Source organism: Globicephala melas, chromosome 6 (genome assembly GCF_963455315.2).
Source record: "Globicephala melas chromosome 6, mGloMel1.2, whole genome shotgun sequence".
NCBI classification, from domain to species: domain Eukaryota; kingdom Metazoa; phylum Chordata; class Mammalia; order Artiodactyla; family Delphinidae; genus Globicephala; species Globicephala melas.
The window spans coordinates 3,712,902-3,729,849 of NC_083319.1; the positions used below are offsets into that span (position 1 = coordinate 3,712,902).

Genomic DNA, 16,948 nt, shown 5'->3' on the forward strand with positions numbered 1-16,948 from the left:
AAGAGTTTTTTCAATGCTGCAGTGACTGAAGAAGCAGTCCACTCCCATGTAACCATGACAGAGGGCCAGAGAGCTTTTTTGCACCCTGCATTTTTACTATCATTTCCCGTTACTTAGCACCATACCCCTAAGGAACCTTGAATACAACCAGGATCTCTTTTGCATGCGACTGTAGATGCATTTCATGAACAGTTTGAACCCTTGTCAATGCATTTTTTGAAAAACAAAAAACAACAAAAAAAGAAACTTTGTGTATGTGACTTAAAGCATGTAACCTTCAGATGTTGCATTCTAAACTGACAATAAAGACCTTTCCCAAATATGTTGGTGTTCTGAAGACTGTTTAATATGCTCTTCTAACTCCTGTGGACCAGAATAAATCAATCTATAAATAAAGTGGGAGTGTGGACATTTTCCCTCACCTAGGGAGAAGCCAGGCCAAGGCAGGGTGTTACAAGTTTTTGCACGCATCGCACTGAACCCAGCTTATTTTAACCTTGCAGGCGATAAAAGCGAAAATGGATGAACTTAGGCCTTTGATACCTGTGTTGGAAGAGTACAAGGCCGATGCCAAATTGGTATTGCAGTTTAAAGAGGAGGTCCAGAATCTGACGTCAGTGCTTAACGAGCTGCAAGAAGAAATTGGCGCCTATGACTACGATGAACTTCAGAGCAGAGTGTCCAATCTTGAAGAAAGGCTCCGTGCATGCATGCAAAAACTAGGTAGGCCCAGAACCCTGCGGGGCGGGGCACTGCACCGCCCACCTCCCCACTCAGCTCGCTCAGGCTTAGGGAGTGGTGCTGAAGTGGACAGCGCCCGCCTGGCGTCAGGGAGCAATGGCTGGATTAGGGCTCCTGGGTAGGGCTGCCTTGACAGATAGCCGAGGGAAGTAGGCACCACCTGTCCTAGGGCCTTGTCCAATCCTGTGCAGAGGCCAGCTCACAGAGCCCATTGAGCTGCACATCTGGAAAAATGACGTTAGATGTTACCTACCATCTGAAGAACGCGCGTGTGTGTGCGCGCGCGCGCGCGTGTGTATGTGTGTGTTGGGTGACTTTTTAAGACACAGGTTTTCATAGAGCGGGAAACGTACATCTTAACATTCCCTCCAGCTTGTGAACGAGGGCTGATGGAGCTCCCTGAGATACTGAATCATGCAGAAAAATCCATCACATCACAGTGGAAGACTTGCCATTCGCAACAAGCCAGGGAGTCCCTCCTGGTGCCTGGAAGGGGTGGGACTGGAGCCAGCGGCCCCTGGGCTCCTTCGGAATCTTATTTGTGGTTGATACCCACTCGCCTTATCCACTTCCGTGTTAATTGCTTTAGCAAATCTTAACGTGTCAGCGTCGGAGTCCACTTTTAAGTAGCACATTTTAAATCCCAATTCCATTTTCAGGTTTTCTTAGGAAAGATTGGCTGGCCCTTGCACCCACTGTTCTCTAACACAGAGGTTGTTCCTTTTCATAGGGTTTACTTTTTAGAGTAACTTAGGGTAGCTTTTAGGGTAATTCTGCTTTATGAAAAAGTTTCCTTTAGGTTTTATCTGATGTTTTCACTTGATTCCCTTTTCATCCCCCGCCCCCCACACACTACAAATGCCTTATTTTAAACTTAAAACATCCCCAAAGAACAAATACTTTAAAAAAAAATCCCCATTGCTATTAAGTGGGAGAGAGAGAACGTTCAAAGGGCAAGAAGGTCGAGTCAGCCAGCCTTTTTGTTTGAACAGGTTCCCACGTCTAGTTTATTTTTATGCCGTTCTAGGTGCCCTAGTAACGCTCCCCAGTCCGGGAGAGGGCGGTGAGCGCTGTTCAGAGCATTAGGACGAATCCGTTGTGATCTGTACACTTGCATCACGTGAGGGATTATCTGCTGCGTTTCTTCAGATGTGCTTCACGGCACCCACGTCCTGATGTGTCCGGGACTGGGTGACCTGGGACAGTCCCAGGGAGGGGGTCTGGGCTGGACGGTCTCTACCAGCTCTTCCCATTTCAGCATTCGGGAGTCAGCGGGAATGTTTGAAATGCTACTGGTTATCAGGCTTATCCGTGGTTATGGGACTGCGTGAATACTTCTGGTGGGCACTGTCTTTGGGTTTCTACCCATAAAGCTCGCTCTACCCTAAGCTCCCGTCACCTCTCTCCAGACCCTCCAACGCTTCCCCTGGGGGCTCTCGGCCCCTGGGGGTTTCTTTGTTACTTATTTCTCCACAGTAGCATTTTTATTCCCCGGTAGACAGACCGTGTAGAAACCAGTGGGAAACCAAGATTAAACCTTCACATTTTCCGATTAACGGATGAAGGAGCCAAGTGGAAATTCAGAGGGGGCAAAGGTACAACGGATGAGAAGCTAAGGGTCTTTCCGGGAGGATGCTGCCCTTCCCGGACGAGCAGCCTTCGTGCCCGAACTCGGCCTATTTTTAGAAGCTGGGTGAATTCACTTTAGGGTTTGGGATCTTGGGGCTTTCACATGGGTCCCCTTGGGCCGCTGAAATAAGGAGAGAGGATGAAGAGGCCCCCGGAGCCCTGTTCTCCACCACTGAGTGCAGTCACTTCTGCACTCACAAAGACCTTGACCTGTAGATGGACCTGCTGAGTCTTCGGGCAGGTGGGTGGGGGTCCGTCTTTCACCAGCACTCGGGTGGGTGATGTGGGTGAACACCGAACTGAGAACCCCCATCTGGGGGAGGCAGTGTCCTAAAGTGGTAGGTGCCACTCAGTGGCCCTGTGGCTCACCCAAGGCACTGACCACTTTGAATTTCAGCCGCCTCTTCGTCTGTAAGTTGAAGGCGTAGGAGTCCCTGCGCCCTGGGGTCACTGTGTGAGTCCACAGACACCATTCGCGTCACGGGCTGCGCACTGTGCCCAGCATAGAGCAGGTGGTGATAGGACACGTAGGCAGGTGGGTACGTAGTACCCGATAGCTAGACATGATTGCTAGGTAAAGAGACAGCTAGACCGATAGGTAGGTAGGTAGGTCAGTAGGGAGTTAGACAGTCAGATGATAGATAAGTAGGTAGGTAAACAGATAATACATAGGTAGGTAGGTAGATAGATAGACAACAGATGATAGGTAAATAGGTAGGTAAGTCAGTAGGTCGGTAGTTGGATAGACAACAGATAATAGGTAGATAGGTAAGTAGGTAAGTCAGTAGGTAGGTAGGTAGGTAGACAGACAACAGGTAATACGTAGATACAGCTGCTGTCACTTCTCCCGCTTCCTAGGTTTCCATTTTCATTCAAGCTCGGTAACTTAAAGACCCAACCAATACCTGCGGCTGCTTATTTTAGTCTTTATTTTAGTCTTGCAAATAGGTACCATCTTAGCAGCCTGTTTCTTTGCTGGGAGGCTGCCGGTGAGCACAGAACAGGGGATGTCAGCACTGATGCTGTCCTGGGCGGTTAGGACTCCTGATGATGCAGTGTCTCCGAGGCCGGCAGTTCCTCCCTCGGCCTCCCCCGCCCACCCCCGGCCCCCCGTCACCTCCGCCTCTTGCCTCCTGGGTCTGAAGTCTGACTGTAGATTCCTTTTGCTCTGGTGAACAGCATCTCGGTTACCTTCCTGGTGTAATGATGGGGAAGAGGGTCTCCCTGCAGTTTCCCCACAGTGCTCTTAATTAGGTCTCTATTCTCTTCAAAGTGATGTTGCTGACAATTCCGTACACAGGGGAAAAAAAACCAAGGACTGCAGGTTCCATTGGTTTTCTGTTTCCATTTTAAATCCATTTAAATGGCATTGTGTGTTTTTCCTCATGTGTTCCTCACGTTCCCAGCCGGAACGTGAATCTGAAAGTCTGATTTCTGGAACTGGACATGGGGCTCAGCACCTCTTGGGCGTCATCCGGAAGGGAGGCGGGTGTCCACGGCTCCCCTGCAGTTCCTCTGGTTCCCGGGCAAGGCGAGGGAGAGGCAGAGCTGCCCGGCGACCCCGTCCCCTGAGCTTTTGCTGCCACTCCGTGGAGAGCCTGCAGAATCAGAGGCCCCAGCAGCTAGACCAGCCAAAAGCAGAGACTTAAGATCCGATGCGGAACGTCGTTGGTACTCATGCACGTGTCCCGGGCATGGCACATGCCCGTTAGTGTCAGGCCTCAGTCCTGTCTGTAAAATGAGGGGAACTGGCTGACTTCGGGGCTTCCCCCAGCTGGACCGTCCTGGTTCTCCGGTGCTAAAGGCCTCTGTAGGGAAGGTCGAGGAGACAGAGAGAGGGGCCCTTACCTCCTCCCCAGAGGCCGGGATGGAGCCGGGTGAGTGAGCTGCTCCCAAGGACGGTGGATAAGTTAGCCCATGCGGATTTACACTCAGGATTGAGAGGGAAGTTTAGGGTGTCTCAGTCTGCAGGGGACCGACTAGGACAGCGAGGAGGGAGGGGACCCGAGTCCAGGTGCCGCCCACGGCAGTGACCTCAGTGGTCCCAGCAGGCAGGCAGGTGTCCCCCCAGGTTCCTTCCAGGAAGTACTTGGGATCGCAAGAGGTCTCTCAGCGTCCCCGTCCCTGCCCAGGTGCGGAGGGGAGATGGGCGTCCAGGGTGGCCCTCGGGGCTCTGGGCCTGGGCTTGCAGGGAGGCTGCTCCGTCCCCGGTTAGCTCTTCTGCAAGGACATGTGTCTGTCTGAGCTCCCAGCTCTGCTAGCTCTTCCAGCTTAACTCTCCAGTCTTTAGGGATACAAGCTGGGACCGAGGCAGATGGGCCTGGAGGCCGGGCGGTCCCGGGACCCGTCTGCCTGCTGTGGAGCAGTCAGCCCCCTCAATCTGGTCTCTGGCCCGGTTCCTTGGCGGGCACGTCGCCCTGGGGCCCGCTCAGGCTCCTGTCAGAGGTCACTCGGGCTGTTGTTCAGAAGTGGCCTCCTTCTAGGAATAGCGGGAACCAGAGGATTTCATCTGCGGAGGCTGCTCTGTCCAGGCTCCCAGCTTTGTAAGGCGGCCCCCCTCCTGAGACCCGGCCTGGGCTCTTAGGGCCCTCCCAGCTGAGGGTGCTGTGCCTGGAGCCCAGCCTCCTCTGAGATGGACCTGCTCGGCTTCCCTTCCCTCCCCATCCACGAAGCCCAAGCGCTCGTGACAAGAGAGGGCCACTTTCGTGAACGGAACGTGCCAAGACTCTGCCTCGCGGCTCTGCCGTGGGGCTTTTTTAGATCCTGACAGTTCCCGAGGTCTTGGCACAGCCAGTCTGGATGGAGAACCAAAAATAACTCCGTGACTCAAGCAGGGCGGGCAGCCTCCATCCCCAGTGGAGAGCCGAGCCCACAGCCAGGAGTTGGCCGAGCAGGCCTCACGGGCCAGCTGGGCCCTTCTCTGCTGCCTCATCCGTGATTCTAAGGCTCCCTCCGAGAGGCTGGGGGAGGGTGGGCTCAGCCCCTCGGGCCAGGGTGCACTGGGGGAGACCTCAGCCCAGGGCAAGGCGGGGCTGGAGCTGGTGCAGACGCCCTCCTCCCGCCCCCCGGCCCCCCTGCAGACGGTCGCCCCTTCTCTGCAGCCACATGTGGGCTGAACGCAGTGGGACCATCCGGGGCAGCCCCGAGCCTGGACATGGCCACAGTCTCAGTGTGAATCCATGGCCGCTGGCCTCACTGGGCACTTATGCGTGACGGGCATCCTTCTAGAAGCTCCCCACTGGTTAACTGCTTTAATTCCCACCACTGCCTCTGGGGTGGGTATCCTTCTGGCAGATAAGGAAGCCGCCCTCAGAAGAGGCGGCCCACCTTCCCCCCCCCCCCGCCCCGTCCCCTCTGGCGGGTTACGTGGCAAAGCAGTGGGCTGACGAGGACTTTCTGGGAGATGGGTACTTATACCTCTCAGTTCTGAGAGTTGAGTCATTTGTTCAGTCATTTGTTCGTTCATTCGTTCGTTTTGGACAGCTCCCCCAGGCTGAGCCTTGCGAGGGGGAGGGGCGTCCTGCCTGGGGTCGTGAGACCCTCGGACGCCCGGGGCCACGCCCAGGGGGTGTGCAGGCCCAGCCTGGGTCGGGGAGGCAGGGTGGGTGCCGTCCAGAAGGGAGCGGGCTCTGCAGAGGCATCGGTGTGGGTCCAGCCACAGAAGACAGGAGGGCAGGAGCGGGGTGGGGGTCTGGCTGTCCCGATGAGGGTGGGCCTGAGCAAAGGTAGGGAGGCGAGTAGAGCTGGGCAGGCGGCCGAGCCGGGCCTCACCCGCCAGCGTCACCTTCTGAATGTGATGTAAAGGATGGATGTCTGTCTCCTTCGTGGGAGGTCGTCCCAGGCCGGGTGTGGCCGCTGAAGGCCGGGCAGGGCGTTGGCGTGAGCGGACGTCTCACTGGGAAGTGTGCCCGCGATGGGGCACCAGCAGGCATCCCACCCGGGGCCCCCGATCCGTGACACCCTTGGGGCCACGGTGCCTTGGGACTTCTCCTTCCGGGCGGCAGACAGGACCACTGTCCCTGACTCAGCGGTGGGGAGGCCCTGCACAGGACCTTCACACGGGGCACTTTGCTGGCCTCTGGGCAGCAGGGAGATGAGCTGTCTCTGGTGTTCGATGGCCCCTGTTAGCATTTCCCACCCAGTTCGGAGGGTCTGCTGTCTCCCGGGGGCAGCCCAGAATCCCCCAGGGTCACAGAAACAAAGAGGGTGCTGGGGGGAGACCAGCCTAGTGTCCTGCTTCTCCCTTGCCCTCCCTCCTCCAGACGGAACCCTCAGGGAACCCCACCCCAAATTCTCAAAACCCTCGTGGGATGAGAACCTGGTCTGGGGCTCTCATGGGCGTGCACGCTCTCGCGAGATTTCCAAGGACCCACTTTTTTCTTACTTCTGGTTGCTGTAGATGTTGGCTGACCTGCACGTAATGTCCAGTCCCTTTGTCCTCTGTCTGTCCTCCCTCAGATGGAGGGTGTGGACAGGGCCGGCCTTGAGGGGACAGTATTTCAGTGGGAAAAAGTATGCAATTCCTCCTGAAAGGGGAACAGGCAAATATACACTGGGAAGGGATGGGCGAGTAAAAATAGTTGAGTTCCTTTTTCGAATCTGGGCCAGAGGCAGCAGCCTGGGGAGCGGCACCGCTGGGGCTTAGGAGCGGGGCAGCGTGACTTGATGGGAATTTGGCTGTAAAGCCGCCTTTCTTCTGCTTTGCAGTCAGCTCTTAATCCCGGTCCAAAGCCTCCGCGTTGCCCAGATACAAGCTCTCCTGACAACACAAAGAGACAGAGGCCCCAGGCACTGGGCTGGGGGTCCAGGGCGTCCACTTCTGCAGTCTTGTTCAATGATGCTGATGGATCTGCTTGCCCCACTTTAAGTTTGGGGAGAGAGTGGGAGGCACCCCAGACAGTGCAGAGGTGGCCATGGGCCCCTCCCCGAGGCCGGGCCACCTCACTTGGCGGGATGACCCCCGGCTAAACCACGGTCCCTGGGTCAAGTCACTGGCAATCTTCTGAAAACGCGCAGGTCTCCTCTAAACTTTGCAGACTGACCCCTACGTCTGCTAATACAGTGGCAGTTTAGCAGAGCAGGCAGAGCTGGGGAGTTACACGCAGGCCTGGCCTGGAAGAAAGGGAGGGCGTCCCAGTCGGCACATGTCCCCGCAGGGCAGGGCCCACTGCCTACGTCGAGGGGGCCAGTCGGCTTCTGAGGGTCAGGAAACTTTTGGCCTTCTGAGGCTGGCTGAGTTGACTTATTCCGGAAGGCTTCAGGGCTACGCACACAGGGTGGCATCCAGGTGGCAGGAGGGGGATTTCTGCTGGGCACGGTGGCTGCCCGGGGCTATCAGGGGCAGTGGGAAGGGCGCTGGGCTGTCGGGAATGCCCGAGTGTCGGTGTGGCCCCGAGTGCATCCCAGCCTGTCTCCCGCCTCCATCTGTGCGATGGGAGGGCTCCGTCACCCCCGTGCTCTCTGCTCTGTCAGTGACTTCAAATCCCAGCCCTCTGGCCCCTGGGCACCTCCTCCAGGCAGTAGGGAGCCTGCTGTCACCCTGCAGGGAAGCTCACAGGCCCTCCAGGGGGAAGGAGCGTCCTTCCTCCTGTGCTGGACCGCGGATGCACTTTCTCCTTAGGAGGTCCAGCGGCTGCCGCCCCTGCTTCCCAGAGGAGAAAACTGCGTCTGGGCGAGGCTGGCTGCCCCATCGGGAGGTGCGGCCCTGGCACCCCTGGCCCGAGGCCCAGGGGACTGCACCTCCCTCTCCCCACCCGCCCTGGCCTCCGTTGCTCTCTGCTTGGGGGAGGGGGGTGGTGGCCTCTCTCGCCTTTGGGGCTGGGCCCAGGCACTCACTCCCCTGCGCCGTGTCCTCTCTTACAGCGTGTGGCAAGCTGACGGGCATAAGTGACCCCGTGACCATCAAGACCTCCGGCTCGAGGTTTGGGTCCTGGATGACGGACCCTCTGGCCCCAGAAGGTGATAACAGGGTAAGTGCTTCCTTCATTGGATCTGGGTCTGGGGCAGGGGGGGGTGTGGACGAGCAAAACTTGGTGCCCCCGGGGTGGGGTTCCAGGGACTTTGGGGAGAGGTCCAGGTCCCTTGCCGAGGTCCCTGTACTAAGGCAGAGTCGCAGACGGCGAGGGAGGCGGGTCCGAGGACGCCTGCGACCCCCTCCCCACGCGCGGCTCTGCCCCTGGGAGCGGAGGGGCTGCCTCGGGCTGAAACCTTCCCATGCTCACAGCACTGCCCCCGCTCCGCTGGGGAACAGCACGGTCAGGCCTTCTTGTTTTAATGACTTCTCATTTGCGTTTCATTTGCCATTCCTTTCATGGCTGATGGAAACTCATGTTCTTTTTTGATTTAGGAGAAAAGCCATGTTCTTTTTTTTCTAGACTCTCCCTCCCTGGGTAAAGACCTCATAAAAGGAGAGAGAGACGACCGAGCGGCGCGTCTGTCTTGATCGGGATGGGGTGGGGGCTGCGTTGCGTTGTCGTTGGAGTCCCTTCGGGGCGTGGGGAGCAGAGGGCTGGCTGGCTGGGAGGGTGGCACCTGGCCCACCGGGCCCGGGTAACATCCGTCCATCACCACAGCGTCCTTTGGGAGCGTTTCAGCGAAGGGAGGTTCCGAACGCCCAGGGTTCTGGCTCTCGGTTGGAGGAAAGGAGCTGTGGGCATCCCTGTCCCTTGGTGGTCCACCAGCCTGACCGCTGGCACCCGGAGAGAACCGTCACAACAGTCCAGGGCCTCTCTTACCCAGCCCCTTGCCTGCAGGACGTTTAGAAAATAAACACTTAAAAAAAAACTTCAACTCTTCCTCTGGGCGGATTGAGAAAGGAGCTTAGGAATTGGAGAACCTCTGAGCCTTGTCTGGAGGATTTTCAGTGAGAGGGATCTTGAGACTTCTGATGTCTGCTCCTCCCCCAGCCCCATTCCCACCCTTTAGACAGTGTGATCGCTTCTGTTTAGATCAGGAAGCGGCACATTCTCCTTCTGGGGAAGACGCCTGGGGGACCACGATGGGCTTTCCAGCGATCTGGGCGTCTGTCTTTTTATCCCACAACCTCCAGTGGGAGGAACCCCCGTCTCTCCCCTTCCTTACCCACCCCCCGGCAGGCCAGCAGCCTCTTCCCAGACCTCATCCCCGGGTCTGCAGGCAGAGAGTTCTGGAAGGAGGGGGCCGGCTACAGGCTGCCAACCCGGGAAATGACCAGGTCCGGTATTTTGGGGGTGAAGTTTCTTTGTGTTTTATTTTCTGAATGGTGACGGCTAGCTGGTCCTTGGAAGTTTTCTAAGAATTTAATTGGCCAATTAATTACCAGTTAATTACCAATGAACCATTTGATTGGCCAGTTGTTACCCTGACTACTCTTCAGTTTCATCTGCATCCCCCTGGAAAACACCACTTTGGTTCTCAGTTTGATTAGGAGTGTGCTCTTGCTGCAGATGTCAGTGATAATACCAGTAACGCAGACGTGAAAGAGCGCGTGATGTTTATATTGAAATGCAAGCGGAAGTATTGGTTTCTAGGACGCAGCGACACGTGTGCCCAGCCCTCCGCTGAGCGCACCTGTGCCTGTCCTGGTTTGGTCCCGCGGCTGCCCTCCAGCCGGAGATCATAGGTGTCTCTGCTGTGTTGATGAGAAAACGCAGGGCCAGGAGGGTCACGTGACTTGCCCAAGGTCTCAGGAAAGGCTGGCCGGTGGGTTTATTAACCTTTTATTTACCGCGATGTTCCAGGTTGAGTCTCCCAAGTCACCCTCCTCTCCGTTGCCTTCTCCCCACCTCCTGCCTGCCCCCTGCCTGCCCCACCACACACACCCCACTGACCCAGCAGGCCTCTTGGGATCCGTGAGCTGGAACCAATGACCTTGGTGCTGCAGAGGACGAACCCCGGTCTAGAGGATTTCTCAGAGATCACGTATCAGGGCTCCTGGAACCCCCGTACCGTGAGGATGTAGGTTCATCTGCAAAGCCGTCGAGGCGGTGATGGGTGCTTTGGGGAATTAGACATCTCTTTTCTGCTTGATGAGTTGATCACCGTCCAGGAAAGGGGGCCCTGGTGATGGACAGAGCGCAAGCAGGAAGGCGGAAGGGGGGCCTTTGTGGGAGCTGACTGCGTGGGGAGGGAGGGAGGGGACCAGCTCGCTGGCAGGGGACCCTGGGGGCCTGCTCCAAAGCTGTGGGCAGTCGGCAGTCCCGCCCCATGCCGTGAGATCAGCACAGCCACCAGCTCACAGCCTGCTAAGTGACACGTCCCCAGGTCCTGCCATTGATCTAGAAGGGAGCTGGTTTCTTTTGTTTTGATCTTTTCCATTTTCCGTCCAGTTTTGATCACACACAGGAGACCAATAACTCGCTCCCCCCCAAAAAAATATCAGTGTCAGCTTCAGTGCAGGAGGCCACAGAGGGCGAGGAAAGAGGGGTGTGGCCAACAGCCAGGGCGGGGAATTGCCTTGGGACCCCTGTCCGGGAGCCCTCCAAGGGGCTTTCGGGCGCCCCTGCCTTTGTGCTGACCTGTTAGAACCAGGTTAGCTCGTTCGTTAAGCACCCCCTGTGTGTAGGCACTGGCTGGGCTCCGGTGGTCCTCCACCCTGTCCAGAAGCTTCTGATGGTACCAGAGTTCCAGAAGCCATGCTCTCGTCACCCCAGGCTGTGTCCCTCCCCCGGGAGACCAAGACGCTGAGGCGTGTACCTCTGACTGTGGACCCTTCTAAGGTCCGGCATCCACCATCCCTCTTAACAGCTGTGCTTCCACCGTAGAAGTCCCAGGCCCGCTCCCATCAGACAGCGGTAAGGGGACCAGCCAGCCTCTGGCCCCCAGGAAGTTCATGTTCAGAGGGGTGTTCACTAGAACACCTCTCATCTCCCAAACAGCAGTGAGCTCAGTTTAGTGTTTAAAAGTCCTTCTCTGTCATCTAAACAGTGTCACAGCCATCCAGGTATTTTATTCCTACAGAATCTGTCTTCCTGAAGGTCGTATTATCCGAACTGCATTGGTCACACTGTTTCGTGTGGTCGGGGACGGTCTTGGGGCTGCTGACCTCGCCCCCCTTTCAAGCCTCACTCCCCAGTGAAGCCTCCCACCTCCCTACTCACCTGTCCAGCTCAGGGCTCCCTTTAGAGCATCTTTCCCACCCGTGCCGGCTCCTTGAGGTCAGGTCCTGCCAGGAGGACATGTGACAGATGCCTGCCCCGCCAAAGGGAGGAGAGGACATGGTCACGTTACTAAGCGAGGCCTTTTGGGCGGCTTCCCTCCCCCGCTCCGCCCCTCCCGGGTACATCCCTGCATCACGTAAGATGGGGCCAGACTCGACAGCATCGCCCTGCCCTGCCCTGCCCCGAGATGGCCTTCTTCACTAAAAAGCACATGGGGGGCTTCCCTGGTGGCGCAGTGGTTGAGAGTCCACCTGCCGATGCAGGGGACGCGGGTTCGTGCCCCGGTCCGGGAGGATCCCACATGCCGCGGAGCGGCTGGGCCCATGACCCATGGCCACTGAGCCTGTGCGTCCGGAGCCTGTGCTCCGCAACGGGAGAGGCCCCACAGTGAGAGGCCCGCGTACCACAAAAGAAGAAAAAAAAAAAAAAAAAGCACATGAAAATACTAGGGACAATTAGGAAAACCCCACGTTCTCCGTAAACTCCACCGTGTGGAACCGAAATGCAGTCAGGATGTGGGAATACCCAGGTTTTCTTACAGGGGAGCTGGTGTTGGGCGTTTTGATTCCAGTGAGCTGGCAGGCCACATCCACTCAAGGCGCGACATTTACGAAGAAAGAGTCTGGAGGTGGCTTTGTTTTATCTCTTCTGGCAAAGGGACCCTCGTGGGTGGGGGAGCTTGCGCACTGGCCTCAGACCTGCCGCGGGGACTTTTCTCGCCACTCGCCCGGGGGGCCTTCCTTCTGCTGACAGAAGCACCCGCAGCGGGGGCTCTGAGCCCTGATGCCCCAAGGGCCCCTTTCTCCCTTGGGCTTCCCTGGCTTCTGTTCCCCGGTGTGTTCTCAGCTCTCCCCCCTCCTCAGCCTGGGGCCCCACGGTCCTTCCCGCAGGACAACGGCCACAGGGAGCTGCAGCCCGCATGGAGCGTGGCCCTGAGGTCACCAGCGCCCGGAGGGCAGGGAACGAGTTCCCATCACTTGGAGAACAGGAGGCGCATGGCCACCTGGGCCACCCGAGGCATCCTGCCGGGCGGTGGTGGGTGAAGCGGGCATTGTGGTCAAGCCCAGGAGCGAGCGAGTGGAAGGTCGCCGTCCCCTTCTGTCTGTGCCCGTGAACAGAACCTGCTTTATGGGGTCGGTTGGGCATTTCAGAGGACAGCCTCGGGAGTCTGGGAGGAAGTGGCCCAGCGAAGACAGGCAGTGGGTGTGTCCTGTGCGAGATGCAGTCTGCTTTCTGGTGAACAGACCATGTGGCCTTGGGCGAGACCCTCACCCCTGGGCCTCTCTGAATTGAGGACTCGGAGCAGGTGGTCTCAGGGACCCTGCCGAACGTTAGAATCCCCTGGAAGCTTTAACCAGCTGATGCCTGGCTCTACCCCCAAGGTCTGTGCCATTGTTCTGGGGTGTGAAAGCTCCCAGGAGACCCAGCCAGGTTGAGGACCCTGGTCCCAGGCCCCCGCGGTTCAGATGCAGCGGTTCTGGGCGGCATCCTGGAGGGGACGGGATTCCATCTGAGCCTTGGAACGTGGAGCAGGCAGGGCAGGACAAGGCATTTGAGGTGAGATCAGAGTGAACTCGTGGGGATGGGAGGCACTGCCAGAGGTGGGCCCTCATCGCGGGCCCCGGGGGTCCCATGATGCACTCCTCTTCTGCACACTGGCGGCCTAGACCCTCCAGGCCGAGAGCTGGTTGTTACATGTTTAGCACCTGTGCTGATTTTCTCTCCCACCCTAAATCGCCTTTTCTGAGTGTTGCCCACTGTGACCGGTTTGCCAGTTTATCGGAGGAAAAGGCTGTTTAAAAATCCTTAGAAATTGGATGCTGACTTCACGCAGCTCTGCCCACAGGAAGGAGGTGTTGATCCCTGGGGGTCCAGGGATGCGTCAACCCAACCGGGTCCCCACCATCAAAGACCCACTCGTGGCGGAGGCAGAGCGAGCTGAGGTGGGGGCGGTCAGGAGAGGGTACGGAGGGGGGCTGTCACTTGAGCTAAGTCTTGAGAGAAGCAGTGAGCTCCCCGTCTGGGAGGTAGCCAAGAGGAGGCGAGGCGGACCTCTGACACCTTCCGCCCAGCCCTGCACTTGCCCCGTTCTAATACGTGGCCCGCATCGCCGAGGGCTGCTCTGACGGAGGCTAAGGGTAATGAAAAGCCTCAGATGAGACCCAGCCTTTAAAAAAAATGTTGTTAAAAACAAAAAGCACATCTACCTCTAAGCATCTGAATGGATGTCTCAGGAACAAGGTTACACGTTTGGGGTTTTTTAATTTTTAACGCATGCGCAATACCGTGTCTGAAAACTCCCACATCCTTAATCCCTCCTGCAGCCGGCAGAGCCCTCGACGGATAAAAGCAGCTGCCTTCTTGCCAGAAAGACGCACTGGGAACGGCATTAGCCCGGCAGATTTTCCTCTGACTAACTGCATTGCTTTCTAATTTGCTCCCATGTTGGTTGAAAATGACTAAAGCGTTTTGTGCAAAGTCTAGACAGCTTTCGAGTCAACTGGCATTTAAGCAGTCATTGGAAAGCTCTTCTTCTTGTGACCCCAAACTTGGGCCTCTACTGGGTTTGTTATCTTGGTTGATTTGAGCAGTCAGAGCCTTCTGGAAGCCCGGATTCCTCAGGGAGAGGCACCTTCCCAGGACCGGGCGTGATAGAGTGATTACGCTCAGAGCATCCCAAGTGCCAAATTAATGACGTCCCCCCGCCGGACTGGTGGTTCAGTCCGGCCTGCTGTGAGGGCCTGGACGAAAGGAGAGGCCTGACGCACGCGCCCCCTGGGATATCGGGCATCGCCCTTCCTGGCGACCTTGATAACGGCCATCCCTGCAGACTGCCCGGTGTTGTGGGCACTTGTCCTCCTGCGGGCCCAGGCGGCTGTGCCCTCTGCCACAGCGTCCTGCTGGAGGGCGGTGCCGCATGCTCCTGGAGGGCCAGCCTTCCCAGATGACCCACACCCGCTTGGCGGGAACAGCAGAGGGTGGCTGCCAGCCACGCCCACGGCGCGGCTGCGGGGTCCCAGGCTGTCGGTCCCCACACCCCTGTGCGTGGTGTCCTTTCTCCAGGCTGGACGCTTCCTCCCCTGGTGGGGAGACAGCCCTGGCCCCTCGTGAAAGGCACCCCGCGGGTTTGGAGGAAGGACGTGACCCTATTTAGTCTGTTCTCTCCCAGTCCTTCCGGCTCCTTCTCTGGGTGCTGAATCACTAAACGCCAAGTCCAGGAGGGGATGCCTACCCGGGAGGGGTCCCCCCCGCTTCAGCACCACTGACAGGTCCGCTGTGTCCGCAGGTCTGGTACATGGACGGCTACCACAACAACCGCTTTGTCCGCGAGTACAGATCGATGCTGGCCTTCATGACCACGGACAATTTCACGTCCCACCGCCTCCCGCACCCCTGGTCCGGCACGGGGCAGGTGGTCTACAACGGCTCCATCTACTTCAACAAGTTCCAGAGTCACATCGTCATCAGGTTCGACCTAAAGACAGAGACGATCCTCAAGACGCGCAGCCTGGACTATGCCGGCTATAACAACATGTACCACTACGCGTGGGGCGGCCACTCGGACATCGACCTCATGGTGGACGAGAACGGGCTGTGGGCTGTCTACGCCACCAACCAGAACGCCGGCAACATCGTCGTCAGCAAGCTGGACCCCGTGTCCCTGCAGGTGCTGCAGACCTGGAACACCAGCTACCCCAAGCGCAGCGCCGGCGAGGCCTTCATCATCTGCGGGACCCTCTACGTCACCAACGGCTACTCGGGGGGCACCAAGGTCCACTACGCCTACCAAACCAACGCCTCTACCTACGAGTACATCGACATCCCCTTCCAGAACAAGTACTCGCACATCTCCATGCTGGATTACAACCCCAAGGACCGCGCCCTGTACGCCTGGAACAACGGCCACCAGATCCTCTACAACGTCACCCTCTTCCACGTCATCCGGTCTGATGAGCTGTAGGTCCCCTCGGCCTGGAAGCCGAGGGTCCGCGTCCTCCACCCACCTGGAAATTCCTGTGGGACGGCTGCCAAGTGAATATCGGTGAGACGAACAAGGCTGATTTGGAAAAAGGAGCAGCAGCGTGGACTCCGGCCTCACGGGGTGGCGTTGCCCCCCGCGTTTCTCCAGCTCCAGCCGGAGGGCGGCCAGTGTGGGAAGAAGCCCCCGTATACACGGCTGGAACTGCAGCCCAGGGCTCCCTGGTTCCCCCGCCCTGGTCCCCTTTCTGGTCAATATACTCAAGAAGTAAGGCACTGACTGTTGGCCAGTTCTTACTGAGAACAACCCACTGTTAGGATCGCATGGACTCGTCTGTAGATCATGGTCAGCTCGATGGACCTGAGTGTCGTGTCTCATTGAAGCCCCCCTCCCCCGGGCCTGGCTCGGCGGCCGAGGGGGCCACGTAGGCTAGTGTAACTCGCATCTCATCGCCGCTGCCGTCCTTGACCACGTGTTGTGTCTTAGATGCTCTGTGCTGAGACCCCAAGTAGCCCGTGGACCCGAGTTAGTCCCCAAGAGCGGTGGCCGGCGTGTGTGGCGTGGACAGGCTCAGTGCCGCACCGTTTGAATCCGCGTACCCCGTAGATACATCGTGCAATGTCCGTCTGTTGTTTCCTCGAGGTGGTGACTTGTCTGTTTAGTTGATGCCATGAATGTCGTATATGCAATGCCGTAGTTTGGATTAGTAAGTGGATGGTTTTTGTTTCTGAAGAGAAATAAAAAAAAACACATCAGTGTTCGCCCTTATAGAGAGATGACCAAGTTCACGTTGCTAATCATGAAAGGAAATAGCCTCTTCTTGTTAAATTATCTAAATAGTGTAACCACAGATGAGAAGGGCTCATCTAGGGAAACTTCGGTTTCCAACGGGAAAGAAATGCTCTTGAGGGCAACAGTGTGCGGAAGTACATTTTTTAAGTAAAAAAGAGGGAAACTTTGTACTATCCGGTTATCTAAGGAACAATAAAAATATTAGGAGATGTTTTTGCTTCGTTTGTCATTTCAGAAGGTTTTAAAAGTGACCGAGACTTCCAGAGCCTTGCAGACGTATTCCAGAGCGAGTGCCCCTCTCAGAAGAGGACAGGGCACGGGCTGGACACAAGCCCCATTGGGTCCCTAGGCACTCATCCCCCGCAAGGGTCGGAGCCCGAGAATCAGCTTGGAGGTCCCTACTCCTTGGGTGAATCTGAATCCGAGGGCTACACCACTGGGAGTCCCACCCTACCCCACCCCGCCAGGCTCCTCCAAGATACAGCTGGAAGGAGCCTGGGACAAGCACCCGCTTCCGACGCGGCAGGGGGCATCCGCAGAGACCCTGCCGAAAAGTGGGCAAAGGTAAACCCCGGCCCTCTCTGGCCAGTCCGCTCACTGGGAGCACTGGGGATCCAGGGGGTGAGTGGCCAGCCCTGTCTGGGGTCTGGGTCCCTGAGCCTTGGAGACA

At 57.4% G+C, this 16,948-nt stretch overlaps 1 protein-coding gene across 2 annotated transcripts in view; it reads left to right on the forward strand.

The window, feature by feature from the left end:
• OLFM1 (olfactomedin 1) overlaps positions 1-16,491 on the forward strand; it is a 35,725-nt gene extending 19,234 nt beyond the window's left edge. For both annotated transcript variants that reach the window (XM_060300225.1, XM_060300224.1), the window contains exons 4-6: positions 504-723; positions 8,233-8,339; positions 14,794-16,491. In XM_060300225.1, coding sequence (XP_060156208.1) covers positions 504-723; positions 8,233-8,339; positions 14,794-15,468 — 1,002 coding nt within the window. In that variant the 3' untranslated portion in view covers positions 15,469-16,491. The remainder of the gene's footprint in view (positions 1-503; positions 724-8,232; positions 8,340-14,793) is intronic.
• The last annotated feature ends 457 nt before the right edge of the window (positions 16,492-16,948 follow it).